This window comes from Ailuropoda melanoleuca, chromosome 15 (genome assembly GCF_002007445.2).
Source record: "Ailuropoda melanoleuca isolate Jingjing chromosome 15, ASM200744v2, whole genome shotgun sequence".
Classification (NCBI taxonomy): Eukaryota; Metazoa; Chordata; class Mammalia; order Carnivora; family Ursidae; genus Ailuropoda; species Ailuropoda melanoleuca.
The window spans coordinates 14,131,899-14,149,300 of record NC_048232.1 but is presented as its reverse complement, the minus strand read 5'-3'; the positions used below and the strand labels follow the sequence as shown (position 1 = coordinate 14,149,300).

Below are 17,402 nucleotides of genomic sequence, written 5' to 3'. Positions count from 1 at the left end.
TAAGTTAATATCCTCTTGGAGAGCATTAAAATTGGAATCCTTGTTGGTGCCTTCTGCAGAAAGCATCAGCCCAGATGACCTGTTTACCTTTCTCTTGCTCAAGGGATTTCCTTAGGAATGACACGTGTGGCTTCCACAGAACATGTGGGCAACTCAGAAACACATCACCGCCACTTGGAGACCACAGAACATAGCCTAGAGAAGGAGAGCTTATTTCTTCAAACAAACATGAGTTGTAAAACCCAGTATTAATAGCTCCAAGGGACGTTAAATAAATGGAAATATATTTCGTAAGTTACTCGGAATGAATTTAAAAACATATAAAACACATATTGACCATTTAAAATTTTGAAGTCTATAGAGAAAACAACAGAATATCCTGAGTTGGCTATTAAAATTTATCTTGGGAATGATGATATAACGTTTCTATATTTTGATCATTCTAGGTAATGCTGATCCAGAAGGCCAGGGTTACTGCCAAGCAGGATTTAGTCTGGATTTTTATAAGGTGAATTCCTTTCTTGCAGTTTCTAATATTTGTATTATCTGTTTGGTATTTTTTGTTCTTTGTTGGTTGGTTTTGCCCTCTGTTTTTCACTCCCATTCCCAGCCCCATAAACCACCACCACCTAGAGAACTTTTAGGTATATATCTAGCCTGTTTTGGCAACTGCTTCGAATGTTTTTGTTTGCTCTTTATTTTTATTAATCTATGTAGATGACAAACGTTAAAATAGCACAGAAATAACACAGGATGAAAAGCAACAGTCTTTCTTCCCATCTCTTGTGATAGTCATTTTAAATGAAAAATCTCAAAAACTCAGTGAGAGAAATATGCTTCCAAAAAAAAAAATCACAAGAATCAGTAAATTGCTTTACCTCTTAGCTGTAATTCACTGATGAGATTTAACATTAGTGTTAAAATTCATTCATCCTTTCACAAAATTAAAAACAGAGATGCCTAGTAAGACAAGAGGGGACAAAGATTTCATGGTTTTGAAAATACTATAGAAAAAATCCTTCAGCATACAAAGTTCATTGCCTCTTTTTTTCTTTTTTTATCGTTGTCCTTCCCCCCCCGCCCCACTGAAAGTTAAGGATGCAGAGGTTGGAAGGTGGGGTTGGAAGGAGAAGGAAAAATTTCTATTTGCTAGTCTGGAGTTTTTGCTTTTTCTCCTGAGAAGGGGAGAGGGGGTGGTTTCAGATGTATGGAAAAAATAGGCATTACTGTGGCCTTGAGATAAATAGAAACCGAATTTCCTTTTTGTTGCCAAGGCTCAAAAGATCACGTCTGCTAAATTACACAGCATTAAACTTGTATATATTTTGCTTACCTGAGGCAGTGCCAAAAAACTGAATTTATATATCCTCAAGGGAGAGAATTCAACTTAGCTAATTGAGTCAAATGAAATTATTTAATATGCTAACACACTAAAAGAAAAGGAAATAAAATGAGCGGCATGCCTCCGATAGAAGGGCCTCATTTAAAAATTGCTTTTTTATGTATAACAAATTGTTACAGCAATGCTTATTAACAATGATTTACCACCTTTAAAAAAAATCTGTTTCTTGTTTTTGTTTTTTGTTCCAATTGTTGCTGTTTCTGTTTTGTAGAATGGAGACCTCATAGTAGGAGGACCAGGAAGTTTTTATTGGCAAGGTACGTTCCATTAGCAGAGAAGAAATGCCCATTTGTTGTTACTAGCAAGGACATGAGGCACAAGAAACAATTAAATGTTGACCTTTTATTACATTCAAGTACCTGACACACTCCACACATGATTCTCGCTGTGAAGGAAAGGTATGTCACGATGGAGCCATAAGAGTGTAGGAGGCTTCTCCTAGGGTGTTTCTTGCAGATGTTTTGTCCTCTGAACACTGGCAGACAGGGGACTGAAATACAACCTGTGCTCTGCTTAGGGAGCTCTGAACTGGGTGCCCAAACAAGATGATGCCTTCTAATTCTTATAAAGGTGTTACATAGACCAGCAGCTTCCCTAAGGTCAAAACTAACTTGGAAGCAAGCACCCCGAGCTGAGATCCGAACTTTGCTAGGAGGTAACTAGCAAAGAAAGAAAGGACCGTATGAACAGGTTCTATGACCTGAAGTCGAGCAGTCAGGTGAGAGAGGCAAGCCAGGATGACCAGAGTCAGATCGGGGAAGGGCTGCTGAGTGGTGTGGAGCAGTCCCCCTGGCCATGAAGAGCTTGCAGGCCAAGATAAGCAGCTTTTTCTTTTCCTGAAAACAATGAGAAGTCTCTGGTGGATGCAGGAGTTTAAATACATGGCCTTAACTACAGTAATTAATTGTTTGCCTTGAGAATAATGGGAAACCATTGGAGAGTTTTAAGCATGGGATGCTATGATCAGATCTTGTTTTGAAAAGATCACTCTGGCTGCTTTATGGAAAATGGATTAGAGGTCAGCCAAAGTGAGGTATCAGCAAACCAGTTATAAAGCGAAAGTCTGTTGTAAGTTTATAAGGTAAACTAGCTATAAGGTTCAAATGAAGGTGCTTGCTTCTTAGAGGGGTAATAGTACAGACTGAAAAGGAGGAGAAATGTGAGAGATGCTTTGGAGGGAAAATAAAGAGCTTAGCTAATGGGTTGGATATGCGTGGGTGAGGGAAGGGAGGATGCCCAGTGTATGTTTCGGACTTCTGCAACTGCATGGTTGTAGGGGGGGTTCCACCCACTGAGATGGGGAACCCTGGAAGAAAACAGGTTTGGAGGGCATTGGAGAGGGAAGATTATGAGTTTGCTTTTGGTTATGTTGAATATGAAAATGTTTGAGATATCTAAGCTTTTTCACATGAGTGTTTAGGTGTATGGGCTTTAGCTCAGAGAAGATATTTAGGCTAAAATACAAACTTCCATCACTTGCATGTTGGTGACAATTAAAGCCATGGATGTGGAAGGGATGCCTACATAGAGATGACAGAGAATATTTGCTGAATTCTGGCTGTAAAGTTTAAGATACAGATAGAGTAGACTATGAGAGAGATGAATAGTTGAGTGAAGTTTTTCTTTTAAAATGAAAGACACCTGAAAAAAATTAAAAATTAAAAAAAAATGGAGGACACCTAATCATATTTAAAAGCCAATGGAAGAGTAAAAATGCTGGGAGTCTGGGAAAGATGGTGGAGTAGGAGGACCCTAGCCTCACCTTGTCCCAGAGATATAACTAGATAAACTCACATCATTGTAAATAGCCCAGAAAACAACCCCAAGACAGGCAAAACAAATTCCACAACCAATATAGAGAAGAGGCCATATTGAAGAGGGTAGGAAGGGTGAAGATGTGGTAGGGAGCTAACCAGACCCAAGGGGCTGTCCTTGGGAGGGAGGGACACTGCAGGTACATAGAAGGGAGAGAAATAGACTACCACGTCAGGGATCCCCCAGGGGGATGATGAATCCCTATTATGCTGGCTTTGAAAACCAGAGGGGTTGACTTTCACGAGTTCTTATAACCAGTGGGACTTAAAACCTGGAACTTTAAAACAGTGAGCTCAGCTCTGAGAGAGCCAAAAAGGCAAGAGGAAATTGAGTCCCTGCCTTTAAAGAGAGCACAATAAACAGCCCCGTGGAGATACAACATAGAAGCAGCAGCTTGTAAAGTACCTGGGATATCCAGGAGGGTGAGTTGTCTACTAAACTCAGAGTGTGTGCTGAAGGAGCAGAGATTGTTGGGGAACTTCTTCAGAAACAAAGGAGCTGGTGGGTGCCATTTCCTCCCCGGACCCCCAGCATAAACATGCCATCTGTAGGAACCGGAGTGATGCTGCCAATACTCACTACCTAACTTGCTAACACCATCAGCCCACCCTCTGCACTTCAGTAGGTCTGCCCCGCTCCAGCCAAACCAGCCTCTGTCCCAGTTGCTACAGGTCCCCTCCCATAAACCTACCCAAAACTTGCTAACACCTTGCCTCCTGCCCCCATGCACTTTGAGGATCCACCCCTTTAACACTCTTGGCCAGAAGACATCCAAAGTGGTGCCGCCAGCCTGGCAGTGTGCAAGTAGCCCTGACAGGGGCCAGCACTGCTCCACAGCGATCCCGGCCTGGGGAGAGGGAAAGATAACGCCACACACCCGTCAAACTATGGCCCCAGCAGTGGACTGGGGACAGACAGCTGGTGTGCCCACCAATGAAAGTTTCTCAGGGAACAACATGGGGAAAGTTCAGTGATACTGCACGTCTGGCAAATGCCTGATCTGACTCAACTCAAACCCAAGGCAGCCCCAGACTGGCCCACTAATAGCATGGGGACCAAACCCTACCCACAAGAGGCAAAGAGAGCCCCTGCAGATGACTGGGCTGAAGGAAAAGTAGCTCAGCCACAGCAGCAGGCCACATACTAAACACAGAGGAGACACCTCTGAAGTGCCAGGTTCTTGTGCACAGGTGACACTGGCTGTAGACAGTCTCGTCTTCATAAGGCCACTACTTTCAAGAGTGGAGATGGAGCTGACTTTCCTAATACACAGAAACAGACACAGAGAGGTGGACAAAATGAGGAGACAGAAGATTATGTCCCAAATGAAAGAATGGGAGAAAAATCACAGCAAGAGGCCTAAGCAAAATGGAGATAAATAATATGCCCAATGGAGAATTTAAGGTAGAAATCATAAAGATGCTCATGGAACTCGAGAAAAGAGTGGAGGACCTTAATGACCCTTATCAAGAAGATACTTGAAAACAAAAAAGAACCAGAGATGAAGAATTCAATAAATGATATTAAAAATACGTGAGATGAAATAAATAATAGACTAGAGGAAACAGAAGAACAGATCAGTGACCTGGAAGACAGAACAATGGAAAGCAAGCAAGCTGAGCAGGTGAGGGGGGGAAATATAATGCAAAATGAAAAGACTTAAGGAATTCAGTGACACCAACAAGCATGACGTTCACACTATAGGAATCCCAGAAGAAGAGAGAGAAAAGGGGGCAGAAAGTTTATTTGAAGAAACAGCAGCTGAAAACTTCCCAAATCTGGGGAAGGAAGAAGAAATCCAGATCCAGGAGGTACAGGGAGTCCCCAGCAAAATCAACTGAAGGAGGTGCACACCAAGACACATAGTAATTAAAATGCCAAAAAACAGCATATCAACAGGATTTATTCACAGAACTAGGACAAACAATCCCAAAATTTGTATAGAACCACAAAAGACCCTGATTAGCCAAAGCAGTCTTGAAAAAGCAAAGGTGGAGGTATCACAATTCCAGATTTCAAGTTATATTACAAAGCTGTAGAAATCAAAACGGTGTGGTACTGGCACAAAAACAGACACATAGGCCAATGGAACAGAATAGAGAACCCAGAAATAAACCCATGATTGTATACTGAATTAATCTTCAATAAAGGAGGCAAGAATATCCAATGGGAAAAAGACAGTCTCTTCAACAAATGGTGTTGAGAAAACTGGACAATTACATGTCAAAGAATGAAACTGGAGCACTTTCTAACACCATACACAAAAATAAACTCAAAATGGATCACAGACCAAAATGTGAGACCTGAAACTATAAAAAATCCTAGACGAGAACACAGGCAGTTATTTCTCTGACATCGGCCATAGCAACATTTTTCTAGGTATGTCTCCTGAGGCAAGGGAAACCAAAGCAAAAATAAACTATTGGGACTATTTCAAAATAGAAATTTTCTGCACAGCAAAGGAAGCAATCAACAAAACTAAAAAAACAACCTACTGAATGGGTGAAGGTATTTGCAAATGACATACGCAATAAAGGATTAGTATCCAAAATATATAAAGAACTTCTACAACTCAACATCAAAAAATAAGTAATCCAAATAAAAATGGTCAGAAAAATTGAACAGATATTTCTCCAAAGAAGACACACAGATGGCCAACAGACACATGAAAAATGCTCAATGTCACTAATCATCAGGGAAATGAAAATCAAAACCATAATGAGATATCACTTCACACCTGTCAGAATGGCTAAAATCAAAGCACAAGAAACAACAAATGTTGACAAGGATGTGGAGAAAAAGGAACCCTTGTGCACTGTTGGTGGGAATGCAAACTGGTGCAGCCACTGTAGAGGCTTCTTTGAAAATCAAAAATAGAATTACCATATGATCCCATAATCTCACTACAGGATATCTACACAAAGAGTACAAAAACACTAAATCAAAAAGATATACACACCCATATATTTATTGCAGCATTCTTTACTATAGCCTAATTATGGAAGCAGTCCAGTTGTCCATCAATAGATGAATGGATAAAGACATAGTATTTTTTTTTAAGATTTTATTTATTCGACAGAGAGACAGAGACAGCCAGCGAGAGAGGGAACACAAGCAGGGGGAGTGGGAGAGGAAGAAGCAGGCTCATAGCAGAAGAGCCCGATGTGGGGCTCGATCCCACAACTCCAGGATCACGCCCTGAGCTGAAGGCAGATGCCCAACCGCTGCGCCACCGAGGCGCCCCAAGAAGTAGTATTTAAACAATGGAATATTACTCAGCCATAAAAAAAGAATGAAATCTTGCCATTTGCAATTACATGTATGGATCTAGAGGGTATATTACTCAGTGAAATAAGTCAGAGAAAGACAAATGCCATATGATTTCACTCATATGTGGAATTTAAGAAACAAATGAACAAATTTAAAGAAGAGAAAAGCCAAAACACAGACTCTTAACTATAGAGAACAAACTGATGGTTACCAGAGGGGAGATGGGGGGGCAGGGGATGAGTGAAATTTGTGAAGCATACACAAAATAAGAGTACACTTATTTTGACAAGCACTGAGTAATGAATAGAATTGATGAATCACTATATTGTACACCTGAAGCTAATAAACGCTGTATGTCAACTATACTGGAATTAAAATAAAAAATAATTAAAAAATACAAATATTTTTTAAAAGCCAGTGGAAGAGTTCTGGGAGATGGGCTTATGATAACATTGTATGTGAAATTATTGTTAAGCTTAATTCATACATGTACAACTATGAACATCAAATAATTAACATTTCAGTCTTAAAATTATTTTGCAAACTGAAAAACTGTATTTATGCAGCAGATAGTTCTAAAATAAAAATTTATGTGTGTTTAAAAAGATCTTCTTCCAATTCACTTGACTAGATAATCAATCTAATTTACTTGATTAGATAAATCTTTCCTTTCCTTAAGTTAAAATGTCAGATACTGATGATTTCCTGAAAAGTAGCCATACCAAGGAGATTTAGAAGCAATGTCTGTGATAGGTAATGCAAAATTTTATTTAGGCTTAAGATTATTTTTATTGAAGCAGCTAACGGCAACAAAGGCTGTGTGTATGTGGGAGGTGGGAAGGGGATATTTAGCTTTAAACCAGAGAAAACTGGCAAATTCTGTAGACATCGTTCACAATCATTTCAGGCACAGTCACTGGGAAATATTTATGGCCAGATTTGATAGTTTTATTCCTTTGGACAAAAAGACTGTGTGAGTTATCAGTAAATTCCCAAAGAATAATTTGGCTTTAAAACTAATATTAATATTAACTGTTAGTTTCTTGAAATCATTTCTCCAGTTTTCTCCCAGAAAGCATGAGATCACACTTGTTCCTTAGATGTCCATTATAAATATAGGAATGCATGGAAATTGTGGTGGAAAATTGCTGGCCATCTTTTGGATATTTGACCATCCCAATATGATCATATTTCAAGACTTTCAACTGTGACTTTATTTGGGAGATATTAGTTCTTACCGTATCATTGTTGGAAGCCATGGAGTCCTTTTTTTTTTTTTTTTTTTTGCTAAAATTCTGGATCTCCCTGGACCTCACAGCCTCCCATTGTCATAATTTTATGCTTTATGTATACATTTATGCTTTATGTATACATTTTAGCATAAAAATAAAGGGCTCAAAGGTTATGTAATTTCCTCCCTTGACATAACTGATAGATTTCACAATCTATTAATTAAGTGATTTAGATTTAATCTGTATTTTGTGAGAACACAAAAAGTCTTCTTAGAATGCCAAAGGAGACCTTGGTTTTAATGTTAAATATCCTAAAAGCAAAACCACATGACCTGAGAGAATGCACTCATGCTTTCTGGGCCTCAGTTTCCCCACTTATAAGAAGTTATGTTTTGGCTAGAGGATCTCAAAGTTAGATGATGTTTTTTCTAGCCACGATGTTCCAGATTAAAAATTTAATCCACAAATTTTGCCAACAGGTTCTTTACTCAGATATTTTTCTCATTTGGAGATGGAGGGAATATATATTGTGAAGGCATTGGGAAAACAAATAAAATTATGTCATTCATCTTTGGTTCTTCTGTCAGAATGGAAAGTTCTATCCAGCTGTAACCAGCTTTACCTTGCAGTTTGGCCGGTGGTAAAATTCATCATCAAAAATGCAAGAAATTCCATGATTATTTTCAAGAGAGGATATGTTATTCAGATGTTCTGTGTCTGCCCAAGGAGGGCCCACCTCTTGCATTCATTCAGCTAATGTGTTAATTTGTTTGCACACAGGTCAGGTGATCACTGCCAGTATTGCAGATATCATTGCGAATTACTCATTCAAGGATATTCTAAGGAAACTGGCTCGAGAAAAACAGACGGATGTGGCTCCAGCTTCCTATGATGATAGTTACCTTGGTGAGAGTCATTGCTCCACACATTTGCTGTTGCTCAAAAGGCAAACATATTAATGTAGATGCAAATTTTATCCCTCACTTATCTGATATCATTCTGCAACTTATACAAATGTTCTTTCCTTACTAGCTTAGAATGGACTTTCTTTTTGTTGAGCCATATGAGAAGTCTTTTCTTCAAGTTCAGCCTATTTCATACGCTCCATAAGAGAATCTTTCCTCAAATTCAACAATCATTTTTTTTATTTAAAAAATTTCAATAAATTAGGCTAGATGGATACTTCTTCACACAATAAAACATTGGCTAAGCCCCAAAGTCAATATCTTATTTAGTGAGGGATTTTGATGGTTACTTTTGTGTTTCAACTTAGGCTGTAGTATGCAGTTATGCAATCAAACACTAACCATCATAGTGTCTTTCACACAAAATATTTTGCCAATTGTAAATAATATGTATTAGTGGGGCTACCCAGTGCTGTAGGGGCAACATGCTAGCGGTCTTTCCAGTTTTTAGAGCAACAAAAAAAGACCCTCCAGTTGCTAGAATGTTGCCAAAATGTATTACATGCAAACCATACAATGTCATTGCCCCTCTATTGCTTCCCACTTTTGGTATCCTATTGGCATTTTGATTGCTTGATAAATTAAGCAAAACGTAGTTATATTTTTCACCTCACCTCACTTTAGAGGTAAGTGAAATTTGTGGAAAACCATCCTTAAAGAAATTAGGAAGTAGAACTTCTTGATGATCAAGAAATAGCAAAACCTGAGCACGGAAGGTGCCTTTCAGAGTATCACGTCTGATCCTGATGAACCAGTAACCTTACAATGCAGCGGCCGCCCTTACACTTTAAGATGGGTTATGAAGCATCCCTCAGAATCTGATTGTGCTGCCCTTCTCAGAAGAAGCAGATCTGTTATGCTTGCAGGATTTAGTACAGAACTGTTCATACTGGCTTCACTAATTTTTCCCTCTACAGAACCTTAAACTTTTATGTTCAATATTTGTCAAGATTTCTGAGCAAAGCAGTACTATGGTAATTCTTTTGTTTTTCTAGACATAGCTCATTTGTAAAGCCTTCAAGCGTGATTGGTTTTTCTTTTCTTTAACACAGGATATTCAGTTGCTGCTGGGGAATTTACTGGAGACTCTGAGCAAGGTGAGAGACATTACTGAATAGAAGTCATTTATAAAGCACGGGGAAAGATAAGGTGACCTAAAAAGCCCTTTTATAAATGTAATTTTCTTCACTACACAAAATGTATAAAAATGGAATCCCAGAATGTATATGATAATAATCTATAGAAAAACATAAAGTATACTTCAGCACAGCTGTATAAGTTTCAAAAAATTCCATAAGTCTGAATATCAATCTTAATAAAATCTAGTTAAGCAATAGAAACAAGTCCAGTAATCCCATGTTATGTATTTTAAAAAAATAAGGTGATTAAATGGCCTACACAAAAGCCAAGCTGTTAGTGACAGATCAAATTGGAAAAATCAACATCCCCCATCTTTTCTTTAATTTCTGGGGTCTCATACTGGACATGTCCATACTACACTTCCCACCAGACTCCAACCCAAAATCTCCACCTTATTTCCTTTTCCCCTTTGGACACACTCAAGCCCAAGATAATGGAGTGAATTAACCCCTGTTCTCGTGTATGCCCCTCACCTCTGTCCTCTATGGCTTGTGAAGGCTGTCATCCCTGGTTTTAATCTACTGATTCTGCAGCCACTCTAATTTCCAGTGGTCAAATGCTACCTTTTTTTTAGTATAATTTCAAATGTCATCCCCTCCAGAAATCCTTCTTTCACTTCCTTCTCTAAACTCCTATCTCATCTCATTTTTCTCTCTCCCAAGGCATTTATTATTCATTTATTTGTCCAGTATTTTTTGAGCACCTACTCGGTGTCAGGCTCCGTGTTAAGTGTTGAACACACAGAGGTGAACAGATGGTCCTAACTCTCAGAGTTTGTGGTCTTAGTGGGGCTGACAGGCATTAAGTAATGAACACAAAATACCCGATTAAAAATTGTAGTAAGCGCTAGGATAAAGTTCTAAACATAAAACTAATCCAACCTTCATGACCTAATCACCTCCCAGAGGCCCTGCTTCCTAAGACCATCACATTAGGGGTTAGGTTTCAACACTATGAATTCTGGGGGGAGGGGACACAAACATTCAGCCCATAGGAATACCTATCATATACAAGACTGGTATTGTTTTTTGAATGACTCAATCATCAATCAATCAGTATTTTCATCTTGTTTCATAGGAACCTTAACTACTTTTTACTAATGTGTTTTAATGAATTCACAAAGAATCAAGAGGAAATGAAATGTGGCCATCCCTAGAAATCATCAGAGCTCTTTTAATTGTTTCATATCAACAAGACCTACAAAGCAGAAATTCACAGTGGGATAGGGGGTTGAAAGCAGACTTTTTTTTCTTTAAAAGAACATTTTTCCTTTAATATAAGCTAATTTTTAAAGGCCCTATCTTTCCATTTATTTTTTTTCTTCAAGATATTAAAAGACAATCTATTGTGGTGGGTAAAAGCATGGACTTTGGAGCTAGACCACTTGAGCTTCAACCCTGACTTTGTCACTTAACAGCTCTGTGACATAGTTACCTGAATCTCAGAGCCTCCATTTCTTAATTTCTAAAAGAGGGATGGTGGTGATGATGAAGGTGATGATGCTGATTATAATGGTAATGATGGTGATGGTGATGATGATGGTGATGATAATGGTTATGATGGTGATGGTAATGATGATGATGGTGATGGTGATGATGGTGAGGATAATGGTTATGATGGTGATGGTGATGATGACGATGATATCAATGATGATGATGATATCAATGAGGATGATAGTATTGTCTATATCATAGGATTCTTATGAGGATTAAATAAGCTAATCCTGTATGTTCATAAAACAGTAGAATAATCCCTGATACATAATGAGTGCTATTAAAGTATTACCTATAATAAGAAAGAACTCTTGGGTTAGGGACCATCAGAGATAAAATTGAATTCCTAGTACCTTAGAAAAGTCAAATCTTATAATCACTCAGTGATTTAGCAAAGGAAACTGTAAAATATGCCAAATGATTTTAAACATGACATTAAACTCTTGGAAAGTTCTCCAGTACAGCATTTAGTCCTGACCCAAGGAAATTAATAGGGATGCGTGACAGCACATCACAGGGAAGGATGGTTGAAGATCATAGTGATTTTCCTTCAGATCACAGAAATAACTAGATAGATCTAAGTTTTAAATGATTTGTGGATATGTAAAAACACTATCAGAGATCATGATCCATTTATCAGACCACACCGAGCCAAGACTACCCGTGTTCACTACTTATTTAACTAGACTGGAAAGAGCTGGAAGTCCATAAAAAACAGTGAGTGACTTGATGTCCTCTAAGATGAAAAGATTAAGATATTAAGATATTTTGTTCTTGTTTTTAGGATCTGATGTGCTGAGCAAAAAACCAAGAAAGTGATCTGGCCAATCCTAGGGCATATGAATGCCTACTTTTTAGAGGTTTAATAGTAGAAATATTATAAAGCATGTGGCACACTGTCTAGTGGGTAGAAGACATTCGATAGACACTAGCTTCCTTTCTGCTTCTCACTAATGGGGCTGACGGCCAGGTCATGTATTTCGAGGCCAGTATGTAACTTTTTCCTCCATGTATTATTGATATTAAGAGAAGGTTTACCATGAGTTACTGAAATGGATCTAAGAAAAGTCACTTATTTTCCCTCCCAATTGAATATTTTTATAGTTGAGTGACAGTTCTAACTTGCCTTAAACTCCAATTTCCCCATCTTGATCATTTTTAAATTATTATGAACATTTTTAACCAACATTCACTTTTAATAACTCATAGTGTTGTGGCCATATGAGGCTACAGACTCCAGTGTTACTGAATGTGAGAATTGTTGTCTTTTAAACAAAATTCTGAATGTTTGTGGAATGCTTAGTCGTGGTTGTCATGTATTTCAAATGGGATGGTCAGTCTCTTCTGGTTGATAGGCCTGATTCTGGAATCAATCAACTCCATTATATAGGATGGTGGTTTGTTGTTACATGCCAATTTAATGCATACTGAATAAAGATTACTGAAAACTGAGCACTGTGCTACCAGTTCTGCCACCTTTCCTAGAAATCTGTCCAGATAGCTTCGTTTTTCTGAGCCTCATCATACTTTTCAAGGACATGCTTCACCATCCCTCCCATTGCTATAGTTGAGCGGTCCATCCTCCTGTGTCAAGTTACCCTCTCCAATTTGCACTAGGCTCCATTCCCTCTCGTGACACAAAGAAGGGACTCCAGCCATTCTAATTCTCTATCTCATATCATCAGATTTTTTTTTTATCATTCCCACGAATATACAAGCATACTGTTATTTCTCACATCTTAAAAAGAAAATCTCTTATCCACTTCCCTCTCCAGCAAGCACCTGTATTCTCTGCTTCAAGAGCTGTCACTCTGCTGTGCCTGTCTCTGTCTGCCAGTTCCACTGCCCGCCTCCTCCTAGACTCACTGCTCAGATGAAACAGCTTTTGTCAAGCAAACCAGGGGCCTCCACGCAGCTCATCTTTCTTAACTATCAGGAGCATTTGACTGAGTTCATCACGCCCTCCTCATTTCTTCACTCAACTACCCAGACACTCGCAGCTCCTTCTCCATCTCTTTTATTGGTTTCCTTTAATTTCTCTCTTCTCATTGAAGTGTCCCAGGGTTAGTATTTGGACTGTTTCTTTCCTCTTTGAGCTTTGGTAATCTCATCCGGTCTCACTTGTTTTTCCAACTTATATTGAATTCCAGGTTCATGGTACTTCTTCAGATTACACTGAATTCTAGGTTCAGGGATACACATTCTAAGATCAAGAACCTCAAACTCAATGCTCAACATCTCTCTTTGAATAGTTGTCTCAAACTTAATGTGCTCGTGAGCAAACTCCTGACCTCCCCCCCAAAACATGGTCTACCCTCCATCAGCTTCATCTCAGTAAGTGACAGTGCCATCCTCCCAGTTGTTCAAGCCAAGTACCTTGGAAGTCAGCCTTGGACTGCACTCTTTCTCTCATACCCCATCCATACCCAATTCATGAGTAAATCCTGCTAACTAAACTCTCAAAATATGACCAGAATTGACCACTTCCCACTTCATACACAGCTTCTAATCTGATCCAGGTCCCTACTCCTACCTGGTCTCTCTGCTTTTACCCTTGCCTTCCTGTAGTCTCTAAATCCACCAACTAAAGTGGTCCTTTAGAAACAGAAGACAGATTGTGTAACTTCTTTGATCCAGTGATTTTTCAACTCATTCAGTCTGAAATTCAAGTCTTCACAATGAACTGAGGGGCTCCATTCATGAGGCTACTAGTTACTTTGACCTCATCTCCTACCCATCTACTCCACTCCCTCTCCTCCAGCCACCCTGGTCTCGTCACTATTCTTTGAATACTTCAGACACACTTCTACCTCAGGACCTTTGCACTTGCCATTCTTTCCGACTAGAACATACTTCTCCCACTTCTCTGTAATATTTACAGCCTCACTTCCTTCAGTCTTTTCTCCAATATCATTTTCTTGCCATGTCCTTTCCTGCTAATTGTGCCCTAGTAAGTCATAAGTCCTTCCCATCCCACCTCCAGGGCTCCCTGTATCATTTTACTGTTTGTTTTTTCTTTTTTTTTTTTTTTTTTTTTTTAAAATTTTTTTTATTTATTTGACAGAGATAGAGACAGCCAGCGAGAGAGGGAACACAAGCAGGGGGAGTGGGAGAGGAAGAAGCAGGCTCATAGCAGAAGAGCCTGATGTGGGGCTCGATCCCATAACGCCGGGATCACGCCCTGAGCCGAAGGCAGACGCTTAACCGCTGTGCCACCCAGGCGCCCCAACTGTTTGTTTTTTCTTACTCACTACCCTTATCCCCTTCAAATATGCCATTTCATTGACTCTGCTTTTTTTTTTTTTAAAGATTTTATTTATTCATTCGACAGAGATATAGACAGGCAGCGAGAGAGGGAACACAAGCAGGGGGAGTGGGAGAGGAAGAAGCAGGCTCACAGCGGAGGAGCCTGATATGGGGCTCGATCCCATAACGCCGGGATGACGCCCTGAGCCGAAGGCAGACGCTTAACTGCTTTGCCACCCAGGCGCCCCAACTCTGCTTTTTAAATTGACTGTCTCTTTCAACCAGAGTATAAGTTCTGTGAAAGCAGGGAATTTTATCCATTTTGCTCACTACTGTATACTCCATTTGCCTATAAATATTTGTTGATTGAATGAACAGATTTAATACTGAAAAGTCCAACATCTAACCCCAAGTGAACCTTCTTTGATCATTAATGCTAATAGCATGAGCACCCAACTCTGCTAGAACACAACACACCAGTTATAGTTGATGCTAGAACTTGTGCTGTACCTTTCAGGGCAGGATGAGGGGAAGGGTAATTTAAATGGAAGGGGATTCTCTTCCAGGCCCTTCCTATTTAAATTGAACTAAATTTTAAACCCCAATGAATCAAAGGACAGTTTAGATTTATAGAAATAAGAACTGAAAAATCTTTGATAATTAGCAATTCCAACTGCCACCAATTGTACGTGACTGGAAAAAATGAGGTTAAATGACACATCCCAGGTATATGGCAGGCCCAAGAATAACACTATTATCTTCTGAATCTAGAGCCAGATCATAGTGCAATGAGTTATATGGACACTTTCCTCCAGATTTGCCCCTTCTATTTCTATTAGTGAAGCTTCCCTTCTGGGGGACCCTTAGCTACCAGGTCACCCTCTAATTCTGCTACTAACAAACATTTCCAAGGAGGCCAGACTCATGCCATTTATGATGGCTTTTCTTTAGGAAACTGGAATTGTTTTTAACATGTTAGTGTGACAGAAGCTGTACTTTTTACACTAATACAAAAGATGCCTCCACAGTGAAAGCTGGAGAAACTAGAGTAAGAGGTTTAACCTACAAATCACATGCAGAGCTGAGAAGCCAGGCTTATGCTATACAGGCAAAAACACATGGAGATGGGTAATGAAGACTGGTAAATCTCACAATACAACTTTTGTTCTGTTTTCCATGGTCTGTAGCAGAAGCAAAAGCGATCACAAAACCATCACTTCACACTTCCAGCTCCCCACATGATGGTTACTCATGTAAAAAACACTATCTTAACTGATGTGTTGGATAGCTTTTAAAATATATGTAATCCCCCTTCTCAATGACTTTTTTTTATCCCCAGAACTGGTTGCTGGCGTTCCAAGAGGAGCACAGAATTTTGGATATGTGAGTACAAAGAATGCATTGTTGGAAATTTTCTTATATATGCAAAGAAATGTTTCATTTTATTCAACTTTTAAATGGTTTAAAATACCTTTTAATAGTGAGCCCCTACAGGTCGATGCTTGTTTGCTTAGTAGAAAGGAAGGAAAACAAGTGAAGCTAGATTTTTTTTTTTTCTGGTCTTTGTACAGGATCAGCTACCGAGTTTGTGGGACACAGCGCCAAATGAATGAAGATGCAGGGCCCTTTTTTCAAAATTATTAAGAATTTCAGGAGCGCAACAGCTGGGCATTGAACCCAGGGTGGGGCCGGATTGAGCATGGAGACCTGTGTGACAGGTGCAGGTCACACCCATGAAGCCAGCACAATCCTTGTGCATCACCCAGGAATAATTGCAGAGGATATTGTTGCTGACGTGCTCGGCATTTTAATATGCCTCATATGGTAGAAATGAGAAAATCGATTATTGCACTAGTGTATTCGTTTCCTGAGACTGCCTCAACCAGTTACCACGAAGTGGGTGGCTTAAAACAACAAAAAATTATTTTCTCGTAGTTCAAGTAGACAGAGTCTAAAATCCCAGTGTCAGGTGCGCATCTCGCAGAGGATCTTTCTTACCTATTTTGGCTTCAGGGGGCCACTGCCTTTTTTTTGGTGTGTGTCAGCATGACCCCAATCTCTGCCTCTGTCCTCAGATGGCCTTCTTCCATCTGTGTCTGTGTGCGTCCTCTCCTTTCTGATGAGGACAACAGTCATTGGCCATAGGGCCCACCCTAAATCCAGGATGATTTCATTTCACATTCCTTAATGTGTTTCATCTACAAAGACCCTATTTCCAAATAAGGTCACCTCCTGAAGTTCTGGGCGACATGAACTTTGGAGGGATACTGTTCAGACCTGTTACACCTACTTACCACAAAATTAGGAAAAGAAAATCAAGAGACCTTCTGAAAAGAAAAAGTTATATTTTAAATAATTATGTTCATTTTTTTTAAAAGTCTAGTAAATGTAATACCTGCAGATTTTAGGTTGGCTGAACAAAATTAAAAGTAGTACTTTTGCTACGTGGATAACAGTTAAAATTTTCACTTTTTTTTTTGTTTGCGAAGAGCTATAATCATCAGTTTCTCATAATAACATAAACACAGAAATGAATTTAGACAAAAACCCTGATTGGATCAGTTAACTGGCCATAAGGTTAATTGCTCTCAGCGTTCATTTGAATTCAATTTCTATTTTCCCTTTTCAGATTAGTAAGCATGCATTTTATCTGAAAGTATCAGAAAGTTAACCATAAATAAAAGTTCAATTGGNTCGATCCCATAACGCCGGGATCACGCCCTGAGTTGAAGGCAGACGCTTAACCGCTGTGCCACCCAGGCGCCCTTGGATTTTTTAAAAAATCATTCTTATGGAATTACATTTTTGTTTTACATATAGTTAACTATTAACTACTCTT

At 39.1% G+C, this 17,402-nt stretch overlaps 1 protein-coding gene across 2 annotated transcripts in view; it reads left to right on the top strand.

Moving 5' to 3' along the window:
• The window catches only part of ITGA8 (integrin subunit alpha 8), a 179,765-nt gene that overhangs the window by 31,502 nt on the left and 130,861 nt on the right, over positions 1 to 17,402 (top strand). For both annotated transcript variants that reach the window (XM_034643803.1, XM_002926627.4), the window contains exons 5-9: positions 447 to 508; positions 1,614 to 1,659; positions 8,500 to 8,625; positions 9,737 to 9,781; positions 15,903 to 15,946. In XM_034643803.1, coding sequence (XP_034499694.1) covers positions 447 to 508; positions 1,614 to 1,659; positions 8,500 to 8,625; positions 9,737 to 9,781; positions 15,903 to 15,946 — 323 coding nt within the window. The remainder of the gene's footprint in view (positions 1 to 446; positions 509 to 1,613; positions 1,660 to 8,499; positions 8,626 to 9,736; positions 9,782 to 15,902; positions 15,947 to 17,402) is intronic.